The sequence below is a fragment of the Balaenoptera physalus genome, assembly GCF_965194825.1.
Source record: "Balaenoptera physalus genome assembly, chromosome: 12".
NCBI classification, from domain to species: Eukaryota; Metazoa; Chordata; class Mammalia; order Artiodactyla; family Balaenopteridae; genus Balaenoptera; species Balaenoptera physalus.
In genome coordinates this window covers 57,257,121-57,279,998 of record NC_138897.1, presented here as the reverse complement: position 1 = coordinate 57,279,998, position 22,878 = coordinate 57,257,121, and the positions used below count along the sequence as shown (strand labels likewise).

Here is a 22,878-nt window from a genome sequence, read left to right as displayed (position 1 = left end):
TTGTAGTCCATCCAGGTTGTTGCGTATTTTAATACTTCTTTTCTTTTTATTGCTGAGTAGTACATGTGGTAGAAGGATGTACCACAGTTTTGTTTCATTTTGTTTTTTTTTAACAGTTCACTCATTGAAGGACGTTTGGGTTGTTTCTGTTTTTGGCTGTTATGAATAAAGCTGCTGTGAACATTTGATTACAGGTTTATTCATAACATTTTATTTATTCAAATTATAGGCCATAGAAATGAGGGTAAATGTATCATATCAGTTGGACATTTCCTAGAGGTGAAATTTGAGATATAGGGCAAAAGTATAACTAAAAAATTCTCCAGGGCCTTTATTTTTCTATAATAACTGGATTTCCTGGCATTAAATCCTTACCTCTTGGGCAATAAGAAAAGGTGACTTCCCATTAGTATCTATATGACTTTTAATTTCATCCCTAGTCAGCACCATGGAGGGGGAGATTGTGGAGAAATGTATAGGTCTGTTTTCTAAAACTCTTACTTAGCTAAATGATGTTGTTCAGACAGATAATGAAAAATCCTGTTCTTAGAAGTGACAAATTTATTAATGTTTCTATACAAATTATATGGAAAGCTTTTCTAAATGTATAACTTACTAGAAGCCGTAAACTACCAAAGACAGTCAATCTTTAATTTTTCATAAATTAGTTAACTAATAACCATTTATTGGGGATTAATTATGCCCCAAATAAAAGAAATTCTTAAGTAGATATAGAATTTTTAAACTTTCTAGGCACTATTTTTAAAAGTGAATATAATATCCACAAGTGGGAAAATTGTAGAATAGTAAAAAGATTGGTTTAGGAATCTGAAATGTAAACACAGAAGTTTTTCCCCCCTTTTAATAATCACATTGCAGAAAATAGCATAGAGAAAATAGAGAACCAAATAGTTTAGTGTTGCTAAATAGACTTATTCTTTTTTACTTAATGATTTTAATAGCTGTGTATTATTCTGTCTAGTGGTTACATCATATTTTACTTAAACTCGTCGCTATTTTAAGCATTTTATATTTCAATACATTGTTCAATATTTTTTGTGACTATCAGTTTCTCTGTAGTTTGGATTATATTCTTAGGTTAGAATCCAAGATGTGGGATATTGATGAAAAAGAGTCCCATTATATGTCACTAACTTGCTTTCCAAAAGAATTGTGCTAATTTATAATACCTCCTGCAAAGCATGGCAGTGTAGTTTTACAACACTTTTATCAACACTGGGTATTAAAATTTTTATAATTTTGCTAAGTAATTTTTTGGGTTTGGATTTATATTGCTAGTGGTGTTGGATGTATTTTCATGTTTGTTTAATGGTGGGTTTTCTCCTTTTAATTATTGTTTGTGAGACTGAGGAATGTCACTCTTATTTTGTTCATATCCTCTCTTGCAGTCTCAATGCTCATCAGCCTGCTTTCTTAACAATAATTACCCAAGTCCCATAGGCAGTGGTCTTCTATTTTGTATCAGACACAATTAAAATTAAAAATACATATAACACATGTAATACATATCTTGAGCTAAAAACAGTAGTGCCTTATGTTAAGTACTTTTTTATAAGCAGTTGTGTTCCTAGTCCAGGACTTCCTGACACAATCTATTTTAATCCCAGAAGATTTGAGCCTACATAAGCACTATTGCTGTTAGCAAAATACATAGGCTATGCCAGAACATAAACCTTCATTTATAGTGAACTTCTAGTTATATGCTTGCCCATGCTATTAGGAAATAACTCACTTTAGGTGGAGAAAATTTCATTCTATTTGGCTGTCATACAATAGACTAAGAGCAATAATGTTGCAAATACTCTTTTGTGACCTAAGGGTGCAAGTGAGGGAAATACACTCTTCAAACTAATGGAACCTGGCTCATTGTTCAGAGGCCAGGCTCAAGTAACTTAATAGTGTAGCATTAGATTCATAAAGAAACTTAGATTAACTGCTTTCGAAATGATAAAATGTATAAATAAAATACTGAGGATTTTTTTCTTTTTCAGGTTTACAAGTAAAAGTAACCAAACTGAAAAAGGAACGAATTTTGTAAGTATCAGCATATATAACACTGATGTCTTATTTATAAAGTAATTGATATTGATGTCCTATTTGAATTCAATGTTTTATTTATAAGGAAGTTAGCTTTACTTAGTGTGGACCTTGTGTAGTTGACAGTGAGTTATTCAGAATTCTAAAGGAAAAAGAATAATTTTGAGTATAGCCTTAGTTAATATTTGCATATATTTATATTTTAACATAATTTTAATATGTGTATAATCTTTTTCCTTAAAATATTTATTAAGATGGAAACTGATCTATAAATCATTTTGATCTGTTAGTGGCATTTTTTTCTCAACTATGATTAATACCTGGAATTTAAGATGCTACAAGATGGGGAGCAGGATAAGTCTGGGATTTCTAACTCATATAAGAAATGGGAACTAAATGGATATTCTGAGACCCCTTTTAACTAATTTGAAATTACCAGCAGTTCCCCTGAATTGTTTTGGTCATTAAGCCCAGAATCAGATCTGATTTTCTAAGTCAGGAGCAGATTTTACTCGTGGTTCTTTAGACCTTCTGCATTCAGGAATCTGAAACAGATGGCATAATAGAGTATTATTACTCATAACAAAAATTAATATCATTGTGACTAATAATAATTGCATTTGCTTTACAGTATCTACCAATAGGTCTCAGTTCCTTCACATTCCTAAAGCTTCCAAGACTGTAACCAGAAGCTGGAGTTACCAGCCACTCATCAAAACACACCTCACTATTTTTTCTATTATAATCTGAAAACAGAAATTGTGAAGTTTTCCATTACACCTGTAAAGTCATGTTTGGAAGATGACCTAGATACAGAAATGAGAAATCATAAATTTTTAAAACAGTTTTTTTGAAGAATAATTTTATGATTCTTAATTACTGACACTTTCAAATGCTTTGCATGTTGAAAAGGTACCTGTTCCTACCTTAAAGGTGTCCTTTAAACATTTAAGTTTAGGATGTATATCTTATTAGTTGATCATATTTTCTTACTGTGAGACCAAAAAAACACCAGAAGTGACTTTTATGGTAAAGAAGATGTATCCTTTCACATAGAAGGCCCAAAGTAGGGAGATTCTAGGACTGGTTATCACTTATTTCTGTCTTTCTTCTCTGCCATCTTTAGTGTTCAGACTTGCCCTGTTAGTCTTGACTCACTGCAGTATGGCAAGCTGGCTGTCATCATTCTAGTTATCACTTGCACAACATCTTTGTGTCCTTTTATTTTTACTAATTATAAAAGTTTGTCAGAAGCAGCCCCCAGCAGACTTCCTCTAACTCATTGACGATGTTCATTCCTAAATAATAACTGGCAAAGAGAATTGAATTAACATGATTGGCTTACACTAATTCTGACACTACTTTATATGTATTCTAGGATTAAGTGAATAAGTAAATATATTGTTGATAAGGGGGCTTTTCCTCAGTGGTGAAATTTTTTTTGAGTGGTTTGAGATTAAAAATTATGAAATACACTTATTCTATTGTTTTCATCTTCACCTTTGTTTATAGCCCAGCTAGTGATGGTTGCTACAAGCATTGTTAATCAGCAGATGAGTATGTACTATCAGTGACTTGGTATGCTCATTTAACACATACCACACTAAATAGCTAATTACTGTTTGTTGGAGTTATTCTACAGATCTCCTCTTTTATATATAATAATACTGTATAGGAATTCTTGTTCCCTCTTACCATTATAATACCCAAAGTATAATATTTTGGAGTTGATCAGTAGTTAGACAGTGAGCTCTTTATATTGTACCTTGGTTCAGTGTAGGAAGTAAATGACCTTGTAAATCCTAGATTAACAACCATTGATTAGAATGACATCCTTTAGAATCAAAATGTTGGTCAGTTTTTAGAAACATTGTGTTTGCTATTTGATTTTACATTTTAAACTACATTCACTAAATGTTTTTGAAGGAGTTTAGTTTTATTAAAAATGGATCCTTCTTGTAGACCTAGTAATTTTATTTTCTAAAATGTTACTATTTTAAATGATAGATTTATAGCTATAAAGTAATATTTCCTTTTAGCTAGAATCAGAATCATTTCCCTGCAGATTGAATGATTAGACATAGTTAGAAATGAGCTAGGGCCTTCCTGGTGATCCAGTGGTTAAGAATCCGCCTTCCAATGCAGGGGACGCGGGTTCGATCCCTGGTCGGGGAACTAAGATCCCACATGCCGTGGGGCAACTAAGTTCGTGCACCGCAGCTACTGACCCCACACACCACAACTAGAGAGCCCACATGCCACAACTAAGACCCAATGCAGCCAAAAATAATAAAAATAAATAAAAAATTTTTTAAAAGATCTAGATTTGCTTATAACAAACGTACTTTTTTTTAACTGAGACTTTTTGTACAAAATGTATTTCTCCATACCTCTAACCAAACAACTGCATGAAAAACCTTCTTTAATTCGTAAATGACTGTTGAATATTACTTTCTCAAAGATCACGTAAAACATTTCTGAATCTTAAAGAATGGAAACACAGCTGGTTGGTTGTTCAGTAGGTGATAATAATGGTTTACTTCACTGTATAGTTCTCAGTCATTTGATCCTCTTAGCAACCTTTTCATATATATTGTAATTACTCTGTACCTGCCTACCTTAGGTAGCTTGGGGTTACGCATTTTGGAAGCATGGCTAAGTAACTAAATCTCCTGAGTAATCAGAGAATTAAAGGGATGCTTTATTTTGTAGAGGATAGGTCATTGCATTGTGGGACCAGGAACTCGGATTTGCCTGTATGACCATAACTCTCCTTTCCAAGTATATTTTATGATAGACAGTCAGGGTACAGTAACAGGAGGTCTGGTCTCCATATTGTTAGAATAGCTTTATTTGTGAGATATCTCAGTCCTAGGGATTCCCACCTGGAAGAAGCAATTAGAAAAGAAATCAATAACTGTACTATATTTGTCTATCACTTAATTGCTTCAGACCTGTGTTTTGATGATAGTTGTCTCTGCACATGACTAATGCTCCTCTTTTACACAGGTTCATTTACAGAATTACACATGTATCAATAGAAATGTTGACTGTTGAATTTTTGTTGAATACTCCCAAAATAGGATAAGTGAAAACCTAGTGCTGCTTCTGAATTAAATGCATTTTCTAGAAGTATTAGAAAATTTTTTTATTATTAGCTTCAGCTATCTATTACTTCCAAAATTTCATATATATATACATATGCTACCAGAACAATATTTGTTGTATAGCAGGAGGCCACTCTTAGATGTATTGGCTTTTCATTCAATATCAAATATTCAATCAGTATATAAGAAGTACCCTTGTATTGGTATCTGACATTTTGACTTAGTTGTTTTGCTCGTCTCTTTTGTTGCCAGTGATATTACATTCTACGTTTTAGCAATTTTGACACAGTCATTTGGACATCTTTTTGTGGCAGACTGATTTGTCACCTTTATTTGATTTGATATTTCAGACCCTTGAGAGGGCTGGGGAAGGATATTTGAACCACGGTATTATCCTATATTTTCAGATTCCAGATTACACAGAGAATCCTGATTCAATTTCTAATGGGTTTTCATAGAATTAAAATATATGCATACTTTATATAGGTGATTGTTTGAAATATAATGATGAAGAGGTAAAATATGGCACAACCTTGGAAAGTAACCAGGTAGTTTACTAGAAGAAAATTTTAGGTGTCTTTCTTTTTTCCTGACTAAAATCAAAATGGTAATTACTTAAATAGAACTTACTGTGTGCCAGTACTGTTCTGTATGCTGTATATTCATTAGTACTTAGTCCTTGCAAATGTCTCATGAAGTAGATACTACTAATGTATCCACATTTTTTGAGGCACAGAGAGTTTAGATTACTTGCACCAGCTCACACAGCTGGTACGTGACAGCTGAGATTCAAACCTAGGCTTCAGGATGTAGGGTTTGTGTACTTCTACTTCACAGTAAACCCTGGCTTAAAAGTAATACCAGGTAAAAGTTTAAGCAACACAAAAATTAGTAAAATAGAAAGTATAAATCCCTCATAATTGGAATAGGAATGATATGAGTGGAGTTACCTATTTACATTATCGAATGTAGATAAAATAATTAAAATAACAGTAAGTGTACTTTTTTTTAAATTAATTAATTTATTTTTTTTTTAATTTTTTTATTTTTGGCTGGGTTGGGTCTCCCGTTTCCATGCGAGGGCCCTCTCCAGTTGGGGCAAGCGGGGGCCACTCTTCATCACGGTGTGCGGGCCTCTCACCACTGCGGCCTCCCCTGTTCCAGGGCACAGGCTCCAGATGCACAGGCTCAGTAGTTGTGGCCCACGGGCCCAGCCGCTCCGCGGCATATGGGATCCTCCCAGACCAGGGCTCGAACCCGTGTCCCCTGCACAGGCAGGCAGACTCTCAACCACTGTGCCACCAGGGAAGCCCGAGTGTACATTTTAATAGCAATTTTGACAATGTTGAGTCAGTGGTGGCATCAGAATTTACTCCTTCATCTGTGTTCCAGCATTGTATAATGAATACCTGGTGCTTAGGAAGATACTTCTGTAGAAAATAAAAACACTGTAGAGCAAATTCTAGTATAATTTGAACTCTGATTAACAAGATATTCAAACCTCACCTTCTAAGTTGTTTGTTTTGATACAACAAATTCATAATATGTAAGTGGTGAGATCATGCTTTGGAGTTCTTAATGACAGAATAGTCTTGTTAGAGTATTTTTCCATTAAAAAAAAATGACTTATTTCTTGACTTTTAGAGATGCACAGAGACTAGAAGAATTCTTTACCAAAAATCAACAGCTGAGAGAGCAGCAGAAAGTCCTTCATGAAACCATTAAAGTTTTAGAAGATCGGTGAGTCTGGTTCTTGGGTCTTCTTGTGTAAGAGGTGATTTCCCTCTTAATAGAGTATACATTTGTTTTCATTTGTAATCCATTCTGAGACTTAAAATGATCTTTTTTCCAACTCTATGTCAACTTTGGATAAATACTTTATGAAATTAAAACAAACTTACAGGTTTGTTTTTTCAATAATTACAGCAATCACATCAATTTACCCTTTAAATGATGTTTCTTTATCTGGTATTTGTTGTAGGACAAGCTCAAGAGTAGCAGTGTTCTAATACATCTGATGCTTTCATTCCATTTTTACTTCTAAGTAGGTGGAAACTGCTTCACAATTCTATTCCTGTCTTCTTTTTTTTTAGTTTATTTATTTTATTTGTTTTTTTTTTTTGGCTGTGTTGGGTCTTTGTTGCTGCGTGCAGGCTTTCTCTAGTTGCGGCAAGCAGGGGCTACTGTTAGTTGCGGTGCACGGGCTTCTCGTTGCAGTGGCTTCTCTTGTGGCAGAGCACGGGCTCTAGGCACGCGGGCTTCAGTAGTTGCAGCACGCAGGCTCAGCAGTCATGGCTTGCGGGCTCTAGAGCGCAGGCTCAGTAGTTGTGGCGCACGGGCTTAGCTGCTCTGCGGCATGTGGGATCCTCCCGGACCAGGGCTTGAACCCGCATCCCCTGCATTGGCAGGCAGATTCTTAACCACTGCACCACCAGGGAAGCCCTATTCCTGTCTTATTTTCTTACTCCTGCCATTCTCTTTTCTTCCTTGCATATTTCCCCACTTTCAGGCATTCTAGGGATTCTTTTTACTGAATATTCCCAAGATAATGCCTATTACTTCACCTCACGTACAGACTTTTTTCTTTCCCACTCCTATGAGGTTAACACTCTACATTAGAAAAGGCTTTCAGATTTTGCTGTTTTCCCTTGTCTGAACTGTAAGTGCTATTTAGGAACTTGAACTATTTATAGCAAACTACATTTCTTGCTTTATTTATAGTTAATATTTTTCCATTATTATCATTCTTGTATATGTTACGGGAAGGCTGGTGGTTTGAATTCGCCACTGTGTCTTAGTGGTGGAATAATCTGATATTCTGCATGATGCAAACTAAAGTTGAGTACTCTTTCTTCCATGACGGCTATCTCAGTGGATGCACATTTACTGGAATAGGCAGCCTATTGTGGGAAAAGGCTCCATATGCTTTGGAATCATAGATGTGAATTTGAATTCCAACTTCACACTATCTCCTTAATTGAATTCAACAATTAATAGTTGAGCGCTTACTACGTTCCAGGTGTTGTTCTAGGGGCTAGGAATACTATCCTTAGTATGTCATGGAGCTGATACTTAATTTTCAAAGATTGGGATTGGGCCTGCAAATAAGATGATTTCAGATTACAAGAGCTGAAGAAGAAATAAAAATGAATTATGTAATTGAGTGACTACGAGCATTGGGAAATGAAAGGCTATCGATGGATGTCAGGGATGACCTTTCTGAGGAGGTGCCATTAGAACTGAGACCTGAGTGATACAAAAAAGAGCCGTCACTTGAAGAACTGAAGATAAGAGGAGGACAAATGCAAAAAGCCTCTGGTGGAAATAGATTTTGAAATATTTGAGGAGTAGGACATCCACTGTGATTCTAACCTAATGAGTAAGAGGATGAATGATAGATAATATTGGAAAGGTAGGAAGTAACTAAATTCAGTAGGGACATCAGAAAAAAGTTTGGATTTTAATTGCATTGGGAAGCCATTGGAGGGTTTAAGCAGGGGAATGCCAAAGGAATACGAGCAGGTACTGACAACATCTGTTATATCCAAATGTAGGTGTCAAGTAGGTAGTTGCATATGTGAGTCTGGAACTAACGGGAGAGGTTAGAGCTAGAGAAACAAATTTGAAAATCATCAGCTGTATATAAACAGCATTTAAAATCTTGGCACTGGATAAGATCTCCTAAGGACATCTTTAAAAGTATAGGAAAAGCATAGAAGAGGGCTCAGGGCTGAATCCTTGGGCATACAAATTAAGGTTTAATGAAGAATAAGGGCCAGCCAGCAAAAAAGATTGAGAAAGGAATTACCAGAGTAGGAGAAGAGCCAAGAACAGATGACATGACACTAACAATACCTTCTTCACAGGGCTATTTTGAACGTTAAATGAGATAGTGCAAGTAAAAATACATAATGGAAGCTTAAAAAGACTTACAATATCCCTCCTGTTTGGTGAATATGGTTCCAACCTCTAGTGCTCTAGTCTGTACTCTACACACAGCCAGACTAGTCCCTCTCTCTAGCTGAGACATCCGGAAACTAGAAAGCCATCTGTCCGTCTCACTCTTCCCTAGTCCAGGATCAAAGAGGAAATCAGCAGTTACTCTTCCTTCAGTGTGGTGCGGCATTTCCTTCTGTTTTCTCTGGATATGTAGTACAGGATTGAGGAGGAAGGGTGGAGAGCATATGTTTCTCAGCCTTTAACTCTCCAGTGATTGAAGCACTTCCTTCTCTTACTTTACCATATTTTTTTCTCTCATCTCTACTGCTCCACTACTTTCTACAAGCGATGAGGTTCTTCCTTCCATATAATAATGGTAGTAATGGCAAGAGATTAGGAACTTGCTTTCTGTTCAGTGATTCCCAAGTATAGAAAATTTTAAGTCTGAGTTCTCTAAGAAAGCAAACATCAAGATGACATTAGATATTCAAGAGATTCTGGGGGGAAACACACCTGTAAGGTAAATGAAGAAGGAGCTGGAGGAGACTGGGAGAGCTGTGAGATATCCATGCATCTAACCCTTTTGAAAAAGAGAGAAAAAGGAAGGTCTTAGACTGCACTGCAGTTTTAAGAAAGCTTTGGCAAGGCCAATGGGGAGTTCTGGAGCCATAGTATCCCTGCTCTACTCATTCATTGGCTGGCTTCTGACTGTGGGATGCCTGGTGTGTTCACCTGTCTGGCGGGTAAAGGATTTCAGAGCACAACAGCTGGAGCCAGTGATTTTACTTCCCACAATAGGAGATACGTTTTCATGGTTGCCACACTCAAAGACTGATTGTGTTTATTTCCAGCATTCTTTCTGTTTAGTTGATCATTAGCAAGTTGTTTAGGACTCAATGCACTGAAAAAAAATCACAAGGTAAGGTTTTCATTATGTTTTGCACAAATCGGCTTAATACAGTTGGCTCTCCATTTCATCCCCAAGATATAGTGTTCTTCATCTTAGCTCTTGAAGACACTCCTTTCTAATATCTTCAGAACATTTCTTCACTTTATGATTTAAAGTTTTGGCTGTTCTTTTATTCTTTGCATCTTGTGCTTCTCTTCTTAAGTGAATTTTTCTTCTCCAGGCTCATTCTGAGAAGAAATGTTAGTGGATGAGTGCCCCTACCCTTCCCATTGGAGTATTTTCTAAATTACCATCCTTTATTCAGTTAATATATTTAATTGTTAAAATTATCATTTTTATTCTGCAGTTTTTAAAAACTAGATTCTTTTCTTTTTGTCATCTATTTTCACTAATTTCAGGTGGATGTCATACTTCTGTGCTGTTTCTTACCCTAAATGTTCTCTTGCCTCTCATTCTGTTCACCTTTACATTTTTAGGTAGGTGGGCCTGTAATTCATTACATGGTATTAATTTGGGGGTGGGACAAGGAGTGTAGCTCATTTCTTTATTCACATGCGTTTTCTTTCCTTTCTTTAAATCTGAAATTTCCTTCTGGGATTATTTTAAGATTTGTCCCTCATTTTATGAAGCATCATTTAATGAAACCAAGAACGATGTAGATCTAATCATTATTTTTTTAATGTAGGATCTGCTAGTTTTGAGGGCTCACGTTATACCCAGCCATCCAGCACTTAATCTTCACCTTAACTCTGTGAGGTAGATGATAAATCGATTTTACAAATGAGGAAACTACGCTGACAAAGAGTTAAGAAACTTTCCCAAGATCACATAGTTAATGGATAATTAGGTTAAATTTGCCCCTCAAACCTCCCAGTTTCTACTGTTTGACGATGCCTTGTCTGTGTGTTGTCTTAATTTTATAAATGTGTAAATGAATTACAACTTAACTGATTATCTCAAAGTATTTACGCTTGATATAAAGTTACCAAAACAAGTACTCTGAAATATTAAGTCTTCAACATTGCCTATTATCTAGTCTTGTTTTCTTGGAAGGTTGTTTTGCTTGTTTGTTTTTGGTTATTTTTCTTTTAAATTGCTACTAACTAAATCCTACCTTTAAATGTCAAAGTAGGTAACATTTAGTAAAGTTCTGCCTTACTTAAAATTTTACTTCAGTTTTGTCATATGTAAGAATGATAATCCTAGAGTAAGCTTTAAATATCTATAAAAATTAATGTTTTGCTGAGACCTTTTAAAAGCAACGTATATTTTGTTAAAATTTCTAAATGGTAATTCTGCAACTTGCTGTTTACCCTTCATAAGATGAAGTGATTCTTATTTCTTATGCTAATATTATGAAAACATCAGGAGATGTTTAGATGAAAGGAATTATTCAGTAAAGATAAATTAGATAATAAGAAGTTCTAATTTAATGTGGCTTGTTTGTGTTTTACTAGTACTGTTATTACATTACTATTTACAGGAACCATTTACAGGTTCCCTCAAGAAACCAAACTATTTCACTTAATCTAAGGAACAGTCACTGTACTAGATAGAAGGCATGTTAAAAAAAAAATCTGAACAAAGCAGTTAAACCATAGTTGTCTGATAGATTTTAATATTTTTAAAAGCATTTTTGTCAATATTAGGAAACTCATATTTCAACTGTTGTTAAAAGGGAAAATTGGTCCTCATAATCAGAGGATTTGTGGTTCTCTATTTTTGAAATACTGACCAAATGTCTCCTTTTGTCTTGCTAACTCTTCTTACTTATGGATTTGAATTTAAGTGTATTCTTCAGGAGACCTTCCCAGACTTCCTAGACTCGACTTAGTTGTGCTGTGTGGTTTCATAGTACCCTGTATTTCCACTTTAACGTTGTGAATCATACTTTATTGTAATTACTTTTTATTGTCTTTCTTTTTTTAGTACACTGTAAACTCTTTTAAAGAAGTGACATTATCTTGGCCACTGTTGTATGTTAGCACTTACAGTACTCCCTGTAGGTGTTTAGTAAAACCCTTTTGAATGAAAATGAATAAGTTTGAGGAAATCTTTTTAGGGTATAGCAAACAGTTGAGCATACTTGTTTATCTGGTAAGTTTTAATTGCAAACTGAAATCTTTTCTTTCTTCATCTCTATGAACAAGCTGGAATATAACTCAGAATGCATGATACTTTCAGCCCTTACAAGTAGAATTACTCTTCTTTCCTGTTTACCTGCTTATAGCTACTGAAATTGCATTCTCCTGTGAAATTGAGGCTGCTTTTTCTTTCTCTGACAGCAGCAGTTGAAGATAGGCAAGAAGAAAACAGTGGAATCCTGCTGATAGAATAGGAGCTAGCCTGTTTTCTCACATTCATTTAAATTTAAGCTAGGATCAGTGAACAATCAAGAGTTGACTCTTTTTCACAGGTATTATCAAGAGTGGCAGTTAACTGGAGAAAACTAGATGTAATAAACAAGTTAGGGAATATTGTTTCATTTTATAAGTTTATACTGTGGCATTTTTAAACTTGGAAACTAAGGGTTTCAAGAGGTTGTCTTCCATGATACCTTATGACATTGTAATATATCAGAGTTGATTTCTTGGAAACAATAAGGTGTTCGGTTTTTAATGACAAAGTGGTAGGGTGACATTTGAATACTTAATTAGGATTGATTAATGCCATTTAACTCCTTCAGTGTTTTTCAGTGACCTTTCAGTGTCAGTGCTCTTTTTGGCCTCTCTAGCTTAGTAGTTCTGTGTATACATTATTTACCACAATCAGGTCAACTATTTGAATGTTTATTGCATGAATCCAAAGCTATTAATTTGAATAGATCTTAAAAGAGAAATATAAAAGTGAAATGTGAGTATTTTAAACCAATAGTTAAAATTGAGTTTCTTCTTATAACAGTTTAACAATGTCTTGGTTTTGGAATAGTTTAGAGAGAACTTTATTCTTATTTCCTTTGGAATTTTAAAGGCATAAATAGACTTTACTACTAGCTTTGGAAATGCTTGAAAGTCTGAAAACATTAAGTGTTACAGCAGAAAGATAAGAAGGTGTATGTCCTTAGTACCTTAATTCTCAAAAAAATTTTATGTAAAGTTTACTAGAATATATTTCTATTAAATTAAAATGCTATGACGAAAAGGAGTATAACGTACTATTTAGCTGATTTTACGTTTTTCCTTTTATAATTTTTATTCAAGTAATACATGTACAGTAGTATAAAGTTGTATAGTTATCATCAACCAATAGTTTCCTGTTCCACTCTTTCCCACCCATGCCTGTCCCAGTTTTTAGTTCTCCAAAGTTCTAAATGATGTATTTTCACTTTAACACTTGATTTATCAATTTGAGACAATAGTTGTTTACTTCTTGCTATGAAGAGGAATAATTTTTCCCTCCCTCACCTATTTTTGAAGTTATTTTAGTGCTGTTTTATTTTTGGACCTTAATACATACATTTATGCAGATATACATATTTACATGAAGATATTTTAGAGAGAGATGTCTGAACAGTCTCCCTGATCTCACCTCTGTATCACAGGAGGATACTGATGCTTTCACCCTTACCTGCATCACTCTTCCTCTCTTTCTGCCTTCTGCCTTGTGTCAGCTGAACCAATAACCTATAAATATTGACAAAGTTGATAGTTGCTACGTTCTTTTCTGTTACCAGATTTCAATCCCTTGTATTTTGTTTACAAGTTAATTGTAGAAGTTGGAAAATAATGAACAATGTTTACTTATTGACTATTCACTGCTGAGCCAGGATTCATTTCCTTCTCTATAGATCCATTGTCATGACCCCTGTGCCACTCAAGGAGAGTGTTTCTAATGTCCAGGTCAGATAGATTCTTTTCTACTCTGTCCCAAATCAGTTGCTCAAGTCATCCTATAACTGTATTACGATAAAGACGTACTTGTGTAAGTTTGCTTTGTTTTTTTTAGAATTTCTAACTACCTTTTTTCTTAGTGAGATTAGAAATGTTTTCCTCATCGTGTCATTAATATTATTTAATGCCTGTTATTCTATTTGATTATAATCTTTTTTGTTGTTCTTTTTCTTGAAGACATACTTCTTGGGCTGAAAAACTTCCTGTACTAATTTGGACCATTTACTTTCTAGGCTATCCTACAACATCAGTTCTGGAATTTCTCTCACTGGATCCCTACATTAATTCCATTATTTCTTTCAACTCATGTTAGTCAACAAATACTTATGGAGCTCCTGTCTTGTACCAGGCACTATTTTAGACCTTGAAGATATACTAGTATATATGGTTGGAAAAATGTGGGCCTGTTTTTCCTTTTTTTTTTTTTCCTTATAGCTCACCCACAAGTAACTGCTTTAAAATGCACAGGAAGTAAATTTTCAAAGAGTCTTGCATATCTGAGAAAATGTTTTTATTTTACTATTGCATTTAGATGGTATATTGACTGGATATAAAATTCTAGGTTGAAAATAGTTTTCCCTCAAAACTTTGAAGGCATTTTCTCATTGTCTGTGAGCATCCAGAGCTATCATTCTAATGTTCATTCCTTTATAGGTAATAGATTTTTTTCCCATTCTGGAATGTAAGATCTTTTTAGCCTAATTCTGAATTTCATATGGGGGTGTGTGTGTGTGTGTGTGTGTGTGTGTGTGTGTGTGTGTTTCCTTCATTGTGCTGTCCAGTCATCCTGTTAACCTGAAGACTAGTATCTCTTAAGATACTATTTTTGTCTATTATTTCCTCTCTCCATTTTTGTAGGTTCTCTCTTTATGGAGCACTTCTTAGTCATAAACTGATCCTTTACAATCTTTTGTCTTGTTTCTGTTACTTGTTTTTTTCCATGTTCTGGGAGATTTCTTCTATTTTACTCTCCAACCCTATTATTGAAGCTGTTTTGGTAATCACATGTTTAGTATCCAAGAACTTTTTATTGTTTGTTGATCATTTATATGTACATGTGTGTATGTGTACCCTTTTCTTGTTTTATGTCAACATCACTTCTCATTTTTCCAGGGATACTAGCTCTTTTATGTTACTGGTTTGCTTCATACACTAGTGATCTTTGGTTGTCTGTATTTAGTAGTGTATTACTGCAATGAATTTTCTGCATTAGTTGGTATGATGCACTCTGCTTTTAATTGTCTATCTGTTTTACCCCGGCCATTCCCAATTCTCCCTCCCTCAGGAGTTTTCCTATGAATAGGAAAGTCAGCTGAGGACTCTGTATATGTTATGGGAGCTTTACTTTTCAATAAGAAAATGAGGAGCTATCCTTTGACCTGGGTAGGATTTTAGACTGGGGCACTCAGCTACAGCCCTATTATTATAATTTCCCGTGTGATTTCTTCTTTAACTCATTGCTTATTTAGGAGTGCATTGTTTTTAATATACACATTATTTGTGAATTTTCCAGATTTTCCTTCTTTTTTGATTTCTAATTTAATTCCATTGTGGTGAGAGAACATACTTTGTCTGATTTCAGTGCTTCTAAACTTATTGAGACTTGTTTTGTGACCTAGAAAATGGTCTCTCCTAGAGAATGTTCCAAGTGTGCTTGAGAAGAATGTGTGTTCTGCAGTTGTTGGCTGGAGTGTTCTGTAGATGTCAGGTAGGTTTAGGTGGTAGTGTGTTCAAGTCTGCTATATCTATGCTGATTTTCTGTCTGTCTTGTTCTATCCACTATTGAGAGTGGAAGTCTATAACTGTTATTGATGAATTTATATATTTCTTCAATTCTGTCAGTTTTTGCTCTGTGTATTTGGGGGCTTTCGTGTTGAATGCATGCTCTGCATATTTGGGGGCTTTCGTGTTGAATGCATGCTCTGCATATTTGGGGGCTTTTGTATTAAATGTTAATTGTTATATCTCTAATAAATTGACCCTTTTGTTATAGAATTCACTGTCTCTAGTAACACTTTTACCTTAAAGTCTCTTTTGTTTGATACTAATTAATTAATAACCAGCTCTCTTTTGGTTTTTGTTTGCATGGTATTTCTTTTTCCATCCTTTTGCTTTCAGCTTATTTGTATCTTCAGATCTAAAGTGTGTCTATTGTAGACAGCATATAGTTAGATCTTATTTTTTTTTGTCCTGTCTGACAGTTTCTGCCTTTTGATTGGAGTGTTTAATCAATTCATGATTAATGTTATTGATATGGTTGGATTTATGCTAGTCGTTTGGCTTTCTATATGTTTCAAGTCTTTTTTGTTCCTCTGTTCCTGTTTTTCTGTACCTAACCCCACCTTGCTCTTCGATATGATGGACCTTCTAGGATAATCTTCTAGTTTTTAATCTTCTCTCTTAATTTAATTTAATTTAATTTAATTTATTTAAATTGAAATAGCCACATGTGGCTTGTGGCTACCATTTTGGACAAGAGTTCTAGACTTCTCCCATAGTTAGCCTACGATTCAGCATTCTCAGGTCAGTTTCTATTTGTCCACCAGCTCCTTGCTTTTAATTCGTTTGTTTTTCTTTCCCATTCTCCCAGTTCTCATAGTCTTGTGTCTTTAAAAATATACACAGATCTTTACTGTAGTTTTGTGGGATTTGGGGAGGAAGCAACAGTAGATGCAGATGTTCACTTTGTCATCTTTACTTAGATCTTGATTGGCCTAATTCCTGTTTCTGGAATGTACTCCAATTAAACCATGTTGCCCAATTCTTTATTCCTTCATTCTAGAAATTTTAGTCCTGTTAATGCAACCTATGATCTCTAATCTTTATTTTTTACATCCATATCAACACTGTTGATACGAGTTTTACTTTTATATAAAAAATCTCTAGGTTCTTTTTGTTTGTTTGTTTTAGTTGTATAGTTTTCATGTTTTATCTCCTTATTTTAAAAGTCATGGCATGTACTACCATGCTGTGACTTCCATAGACACTCACGTACTTAGTATCTTATTGACTTAGGTCACTGAGTTAAAATGATTATCTTAGATTTTGTATTTTCTAAATTCCTAATGTGGGATATGTGTCATTTTTTTCAACCGTATGTCTTCCTGGTTATATAAATAATGAAATTAGAGAAATTTTGAAAAATATAGCAAAACACTAAAAAGAAAATCTTCTGTATTACTGGTACCTACAAGATAACTGTATTAACATTTTGAAATACACCTTTCTCTCCATCACCCACCCCTCCTGTGTAATATATGTATTTCCCTTTTCCCTTCAGCACTCACAAATAATTAGTAAAAGCTATTTTGTAATCTTTTTTTTTTTTTTTTTACATAGTAGTACACTGTGAATTTCTACTAACACTGGAGTCTTTTTTTAATGCTGAAAAGAGCATTACTTTTTTTAAACTTTGTATTCTTTGACCTTTAGTATTCATTCAACTAAAACTTAGTTGTTGAACACTCATTATGTGTTATATGCTATGCTAAGCAGATGCAAGCTTGCTTAAGATATAATTCTGTCCATTGGTACTAGACTGGGTTCATATTTTGGCTCTAGTAAAAACAAGGGAGCTTCAATAAATAAGTTCCCTTGAATAGAGTTTAAAATTGGCAGATTTGTACAGAATTGCAGTCTGTAGAAAATGATGTAGCATGATTTCAGCCTATTTGGGAATATGTTAAAGGTATAATAACTAGTTAATTTTCTCTGTATTTTCCAAGTAAATTTTTTAGTTCTTCATAAAGTATAAAAATCTTGAAATTCAAATATGAAGAAGTATCTTTTAGTAGTTGAAAAATTTTTTTAATTTCAGTTTTATTGAGTTATAATTGATAAATAAAATTATTTTTTTTAAGAAGTATTTATCATGATGATTTGATAAATGATATATATTGTGAAAGGATTCCCACCATCTGGTTAATTAACATATCCATCACCTCACATATTTTTTTATTTGTTTATTTTTTGATGAGAACATTTAAGTTCTACTCTGAAAATGTTCTGTTTTTGTTTTGTAGATTAAGAGCAGGATTATGTGATCGCTGTGCAGTAACTGAAGAACATATGCGGAAGAAACAACAAGAGTTTGAAAATATTCGACAGCAGAATCTTAAACTTATCACAGAGCTTAGTGAGTTTCCTTTCTTCATTTATTAAGTATGTAAAGCATAGTATGCTATTGTTAAAACCTGTTATTAAATTGGTTACAATCAGATGGATTGTTTACATGTTTTTCTTTATTTAGGCAAAAGTTCAATTGTTGTTTTTTCCCTTTTTGTAGATTTAATCTCATGCTTATTTTAGTAAGAAATTGGATACAGAAAGGTTGTGCAAATACTGTCCTCGTTGGCCTTAAAGTCTCACCAGCTGTAAGAAAAGAAGCAAATTTTCTTTGGTTATATCCATATTTGCTTCTTTGGTTTTATTTCATATTAATTCAACTATTTATATTTAGTAAATTTAAACACAAAACAGACAATTTACTGTTCTACAAAGGTGTATTTTTTTTTGATTTTCACTATTTTTTTGGACACACTATTACATGTACACCATTTTTAGTTTAGTCTACTTACCATTTTATGTAGGATTTTCTTACATTTATCTTCTTTTCCAAACTAATTTGGTATTTTGACTTTTTTTTTCTATTAATTATATTGCTGTCCTCTGGTTACTCAAGCAAGAATATATGAATGTATGCTGATTGTTTTAAAAAGAGATAGAAGGAACATAGTGTTATTCTGCTCCCAGAGGTAACTACTATTAAGAATATAATAAATATCTTTACAGGTCCAGATTTATCTATCTTTCTGTCTCTTTCCCTCATTTTACCCCCTCCTCTATCTTCTCTTTTAAATTTTTAATGGGATCATATCATACTTCTTGTTCTGACATATGTTATTTTATTTTAGACTATATATTAGAAGTCTTTACATGTTTATATGTTTGTTTATATATTTAGACCCATAGATTCTGTGGTGTGTATGAATGAATGCATGCATGAGTTTATTTAGGAATATAAGATTATCAATGAGTAGAAAACTATTACATTTCAATAGACATAGTTGAGATCCACAGTTATATTACTAGTAGTACTTGAAATAATCTGCAGTAATGTCTACATGTCTAATAGTCAGATTTCTAGCAACTTTTAACTGTCTGAAAAATAGCCCAAAATTCAACAAGCAAAAACCCTAGGTATTAAGGAATAAGACAGCATTCTTTTTCATGGCTGCATTTTGTAGATGCCATTTATTTACCCATTCTCATATTGATGAACAAGTCAATTTTTTGTTTGAGTGTTTGAGAATTTCAGTTTCCCTACATTCTCTTCAGTTTTGTGCAAAAATGTATTAATTGACAATATCCAGTTCAGTGGGTAAAGAATGATATACCTTTTTAATATTAGCATTCTCTTTATTACTATTCAGGTCAAGTATCTTTTTACTTGATCTTCAGTTTGCATTTCTTCTTGGGTGACTGGTTTGAATATCCTTTGTCTAATTTTCAGATAGATAAAATACTTCATGAGTTCATGTTGAAAATTCAAATTCAAGACTATAGAGCTTTTGCTAACCTCTTCTAATAACATCTGTATCCCCTTTCTTCCACACCAAGAATCATGGTTCTCAAGGACACAGGGATGATAGAATTAAAATATCCCCTAAGTACTCATTTTTTAATCTCATATTATAGCACAATAGTCTTAGAATAATACCACTAATAATACCCCCAATGTTTACTAATGATTACTGAAAAGTTGAGGAAAACTAATTTTACATTAAAATGAGCAACAGGAAAATCATTGAGGTCAAATCCCAAACAAAGTTATTTTATGAATAAAAATACTAAGGGCTTCATGTTTATGAATTCTTGGTGTTTCTATATTGTTGCTACCTTTTTCCCCCCGTCCTGCCTCTCTTTTTTGTTCTTACTTTTTCCAGTTATTGCATTTTGAGGATATTTATCTTCTTATTTCATTTTTATTTTATCCTTTACTTTTCTTTTAAACTCTTTATTTCTATTTTTTTTTTGATCAACCTTGAAATTTTAACCATGCTTTCCTAAAATATAAAGATAGTATCTTACCCTCTTCTGAATAATACCCTCTTCTGAATAATACAAGGACTTTAAAACACTTTCACTCTGATCATTTCCTTCTCCATTTACATACTGTTTATGGCCTGTATTTTTTTTTTTAAGCCCTGCAAGTTAGAAATGTCTTTAAAAATTACCTTATTCAGACAGTTTTTAAAAAACTTACCTACATGTACAGCAGTTTCTTTGCTTATTATTGCTTTTTACATCTCACTTTTCTTCTGGTATTATTATTTGGCCACGCCACACTGTATGGCATGTGGAGTCTTAGTTCCCCAACCAGGGATCAAGCCTGCGCCCCCTGCAGTGGAAGTGCAGAGTCATAACCACTGGACCACCAGGGAAGTCCTGAGATTCATTCTTTAAAAGTTCCTTTAGAGGATATTTGTTGGTTCTAAACCCTCAGTTTTTATCCTCAATGTTTTTATTTTACCGTTATTTTTATAAGGCTATTTTACAGGATAACAATTATTTTTCTCTGGCTACTATTAAGATTTTTTCCTTAGTTTTTGGTATTCTGTAGTTTTAGTGCAATTTCAAGTAGGTGTTTAAGAAAAAAGTCTGTTTAGTATACATTACAAAATCTGTTGAATCACTTCTTTAATCATATCTGTAAAACTGTTGGCTACTAGCTCTTCAAATATTGTGTCTTCTCCATTCTCCTTATTTGGGGGTTATGATGAGGCTTTGTCATTCGATCCTTTGGTCTCTTAACATCTCTTTCCTATTTTTCGTCCCCTCATTTCACTCTGCTGTGTTCTGGGTAATTTCTTCAGCTTTCTTGCTTATTATACTAAGTTCTTCAGCTCTGTTACACTGAGTTATTTTATTTCAGTAACCAAATTTTTCATTTTAAAAAATTCTGTTTGGTTCTTTTTCAAATCTGTGTAGTCCTTTTTCTTTTTAATGAAATTTCTTAAAAATGTAGAAAAGTAAGGAGAATAGTAAGGAACCCTCATACACCTATCACATAGATTTAACAGTTGTTCATATTTTGCTGTATTTTCATCATTTCTTTTCGAACTGAAATATTTTAATGTAAATTACATACATCAGGACATTTTTCCCCTAAATACTTGGATAATTTATACCTAACCACAATACCATTACCTTGCCTACCAAAGATTACCCATAATTTGCTCTGATATTCTTTAAGAACCGGTCCATATTCATATTTCTACAGCTGTCCCTCTTACGGTAGTTTGCAACAGTTTTGTTCACACCTGCCAATCACAGACCACACATTGCATTTGTCTTTTAATCTGGAATAAGCTCCCTTCCTATTTTTTTCTTTTATGACATTGACTTATTGAAGAAGTAGGGCTGTTTTCCTAAAATTATGCCACCTTCTGGATTTTTCTCATCATTTTCTTTATCTTGTTTCTTTATTTCCTATAAAATAGAAATTGTATCTGAAGGCTTGATTAGGTCCAGATTAAACATTTTTGACAGCAGTACTTAGTAGGTAAAATTGTCTACTTTATATTGTATCATATTAGGATATAGATATTGTCAGGTTATTCTACTCTTTGGGATTGGTGGCCAGATTTCTCCATTATAGAGTTATATTTTCCCCTGAGTACCACCAAGTAGTCTAAATTGGGAGGATGGATGTGTGATACTTTGAAATCTTGCAAAAATACAATTCTCCCTCAATCTTTCTTTAATGGTTTTAATATCCATTTGTGGTTCTGGCCTGAATCAATTATTTAATTCCAGACTACAAAATGATAATTTTCCATTTCTGTTATTCTTAATCAGCTGGCATTCTTCTATAAACAAGAATTCTCCCTCATCAGTTTGGGGCTATTGGTTACCTTGGGATGTAGTTCCTACTAGAAAGCCATGATACATCATAATATTTTCCCTTTAATTGCCAGTTTTCAGAGTAATATCTTGTATAATAGCTACCTACAATGGTGACAAATAAGGTTTTTTTTTTTTAACATCTTTATTGGAGTATAATTGCTTTACAATGGTGTGTTAGTTTCTGCTTTATAACAAAGTGAATCAGCTATACATATACATATATCACCATATCTCCTCCCTCTTGCTTCTCCCTCCCACCCTCCCTATCCCACACTTCTAGGCCATCACAAAGCACCGAGCTGATCTCCCTGTGCTATGCAGCTGCTTCCCACTACCTATCTGTTTTACATTTGGTAGTATATATAAGTCCATGCCACTCTCTCCCTTCGTCCCAGCTTACCCTTCCCCCTCCCCGTGTCCTCAAGTCCATTCTCTACATCTGCATCTTTATTCCTGTCCTGCCCCTAGGTTCTTCAGAACCATTTTTTTTTATATTCCATATATATGTTAGCATACGGTATTTATTTTTCTCTTTCTGACTTACTTCACTCTGTATGACAGTCTCTAGGACAAATGACATTTTGTTGTATATGTGACGTTTTGTTGTATATGTTACGTTTCATTTTGCTTTTGACATGAATGGAGCTTTCTCTTTTTTGAGCATAATAGACGTGGAATTTTATGTATTCAGTGTGTGTCATTCAGTTATGTTCATTATTTTTATTGATGCTCAAATTATCTCAATCTTGTCTGTCTACTCATTTTTGGTAATCACTTTTATCATGTTAGTTTTGAGCTTTCCATCTTTTAAATCTTAAAACATTTCATTATCAAATAATTCTGTTATCTGAAATACTTGGGAATCTGTATATGAGTTATTTTCTACTGACTCTAGTGGTAAGTGAATTCAGATCACTTTGGCTCATTCCAGGAGTTCAGGCTTAAACTGGAAATCTCAAGTTCAGTCCCCCCACCAGTGCTGATACCAGTATCTGCTTGCTTACATTGCTTGGGTTTTAGCTCACAATTTGTTTTGTTTTTGTTGTTGATTGTGGTGGTGGAGTTG

At 33.8% G+C, this 22,878-nt stretch overlaps 2 protein-coding genes across 8 annotated transcripts in view; one reads left to right on the top strand and one right to left on the bottom strand.

Moving 5' to 3' along the window:
* The window catches only part of LOC309640245 (uncharacterized protein), a 645,560-nt gene that overhangs the window by 481,712 nt on the left and 140,970 nt on the right, over window positions 1-22,878 (bottom strand). For all 3 annotated transcript variants that reach the window (XR_014252096.1, XR_014252097.1, XR_014252098.1), the window contains one exon: window positions 2,063-2,603. The gene's annotated coding sequence lies outside the window, so the exon portion shown is untranslated. Of the gene's footprint in view, window positions 2,604-22,878 lie in introns of those variants that run through there.
* Window positions 1-22,878, top strand: part of RBBP8 (RB binding protein 8, endonuclease) — an 81,543-nt gene that overhangs the window by 12,573 nt on the left and 46,092 nt on the right. For all 5 annotated transcript variants that reach the window (XM_082418658.1, XM_082418657.1, XM_082418656.1 and 2 more), the window contains 3 exons: window positions 2,013-2,055; window positions 6,810-6,905; window positions 17,927-18,039. In XM_082418658.1, the coding sequence (XP_082274784.1) occupies window positions 2,013-2,055; window positions 6,810-6,905; window positions 17,927-18,039 (252 nt within the window). The remainder of the gene's footprint in view (window positions 1-2,012; window positions 2,056-6,809; window positions 6,906-17,926; window positions 18,040-22,878) is intronic.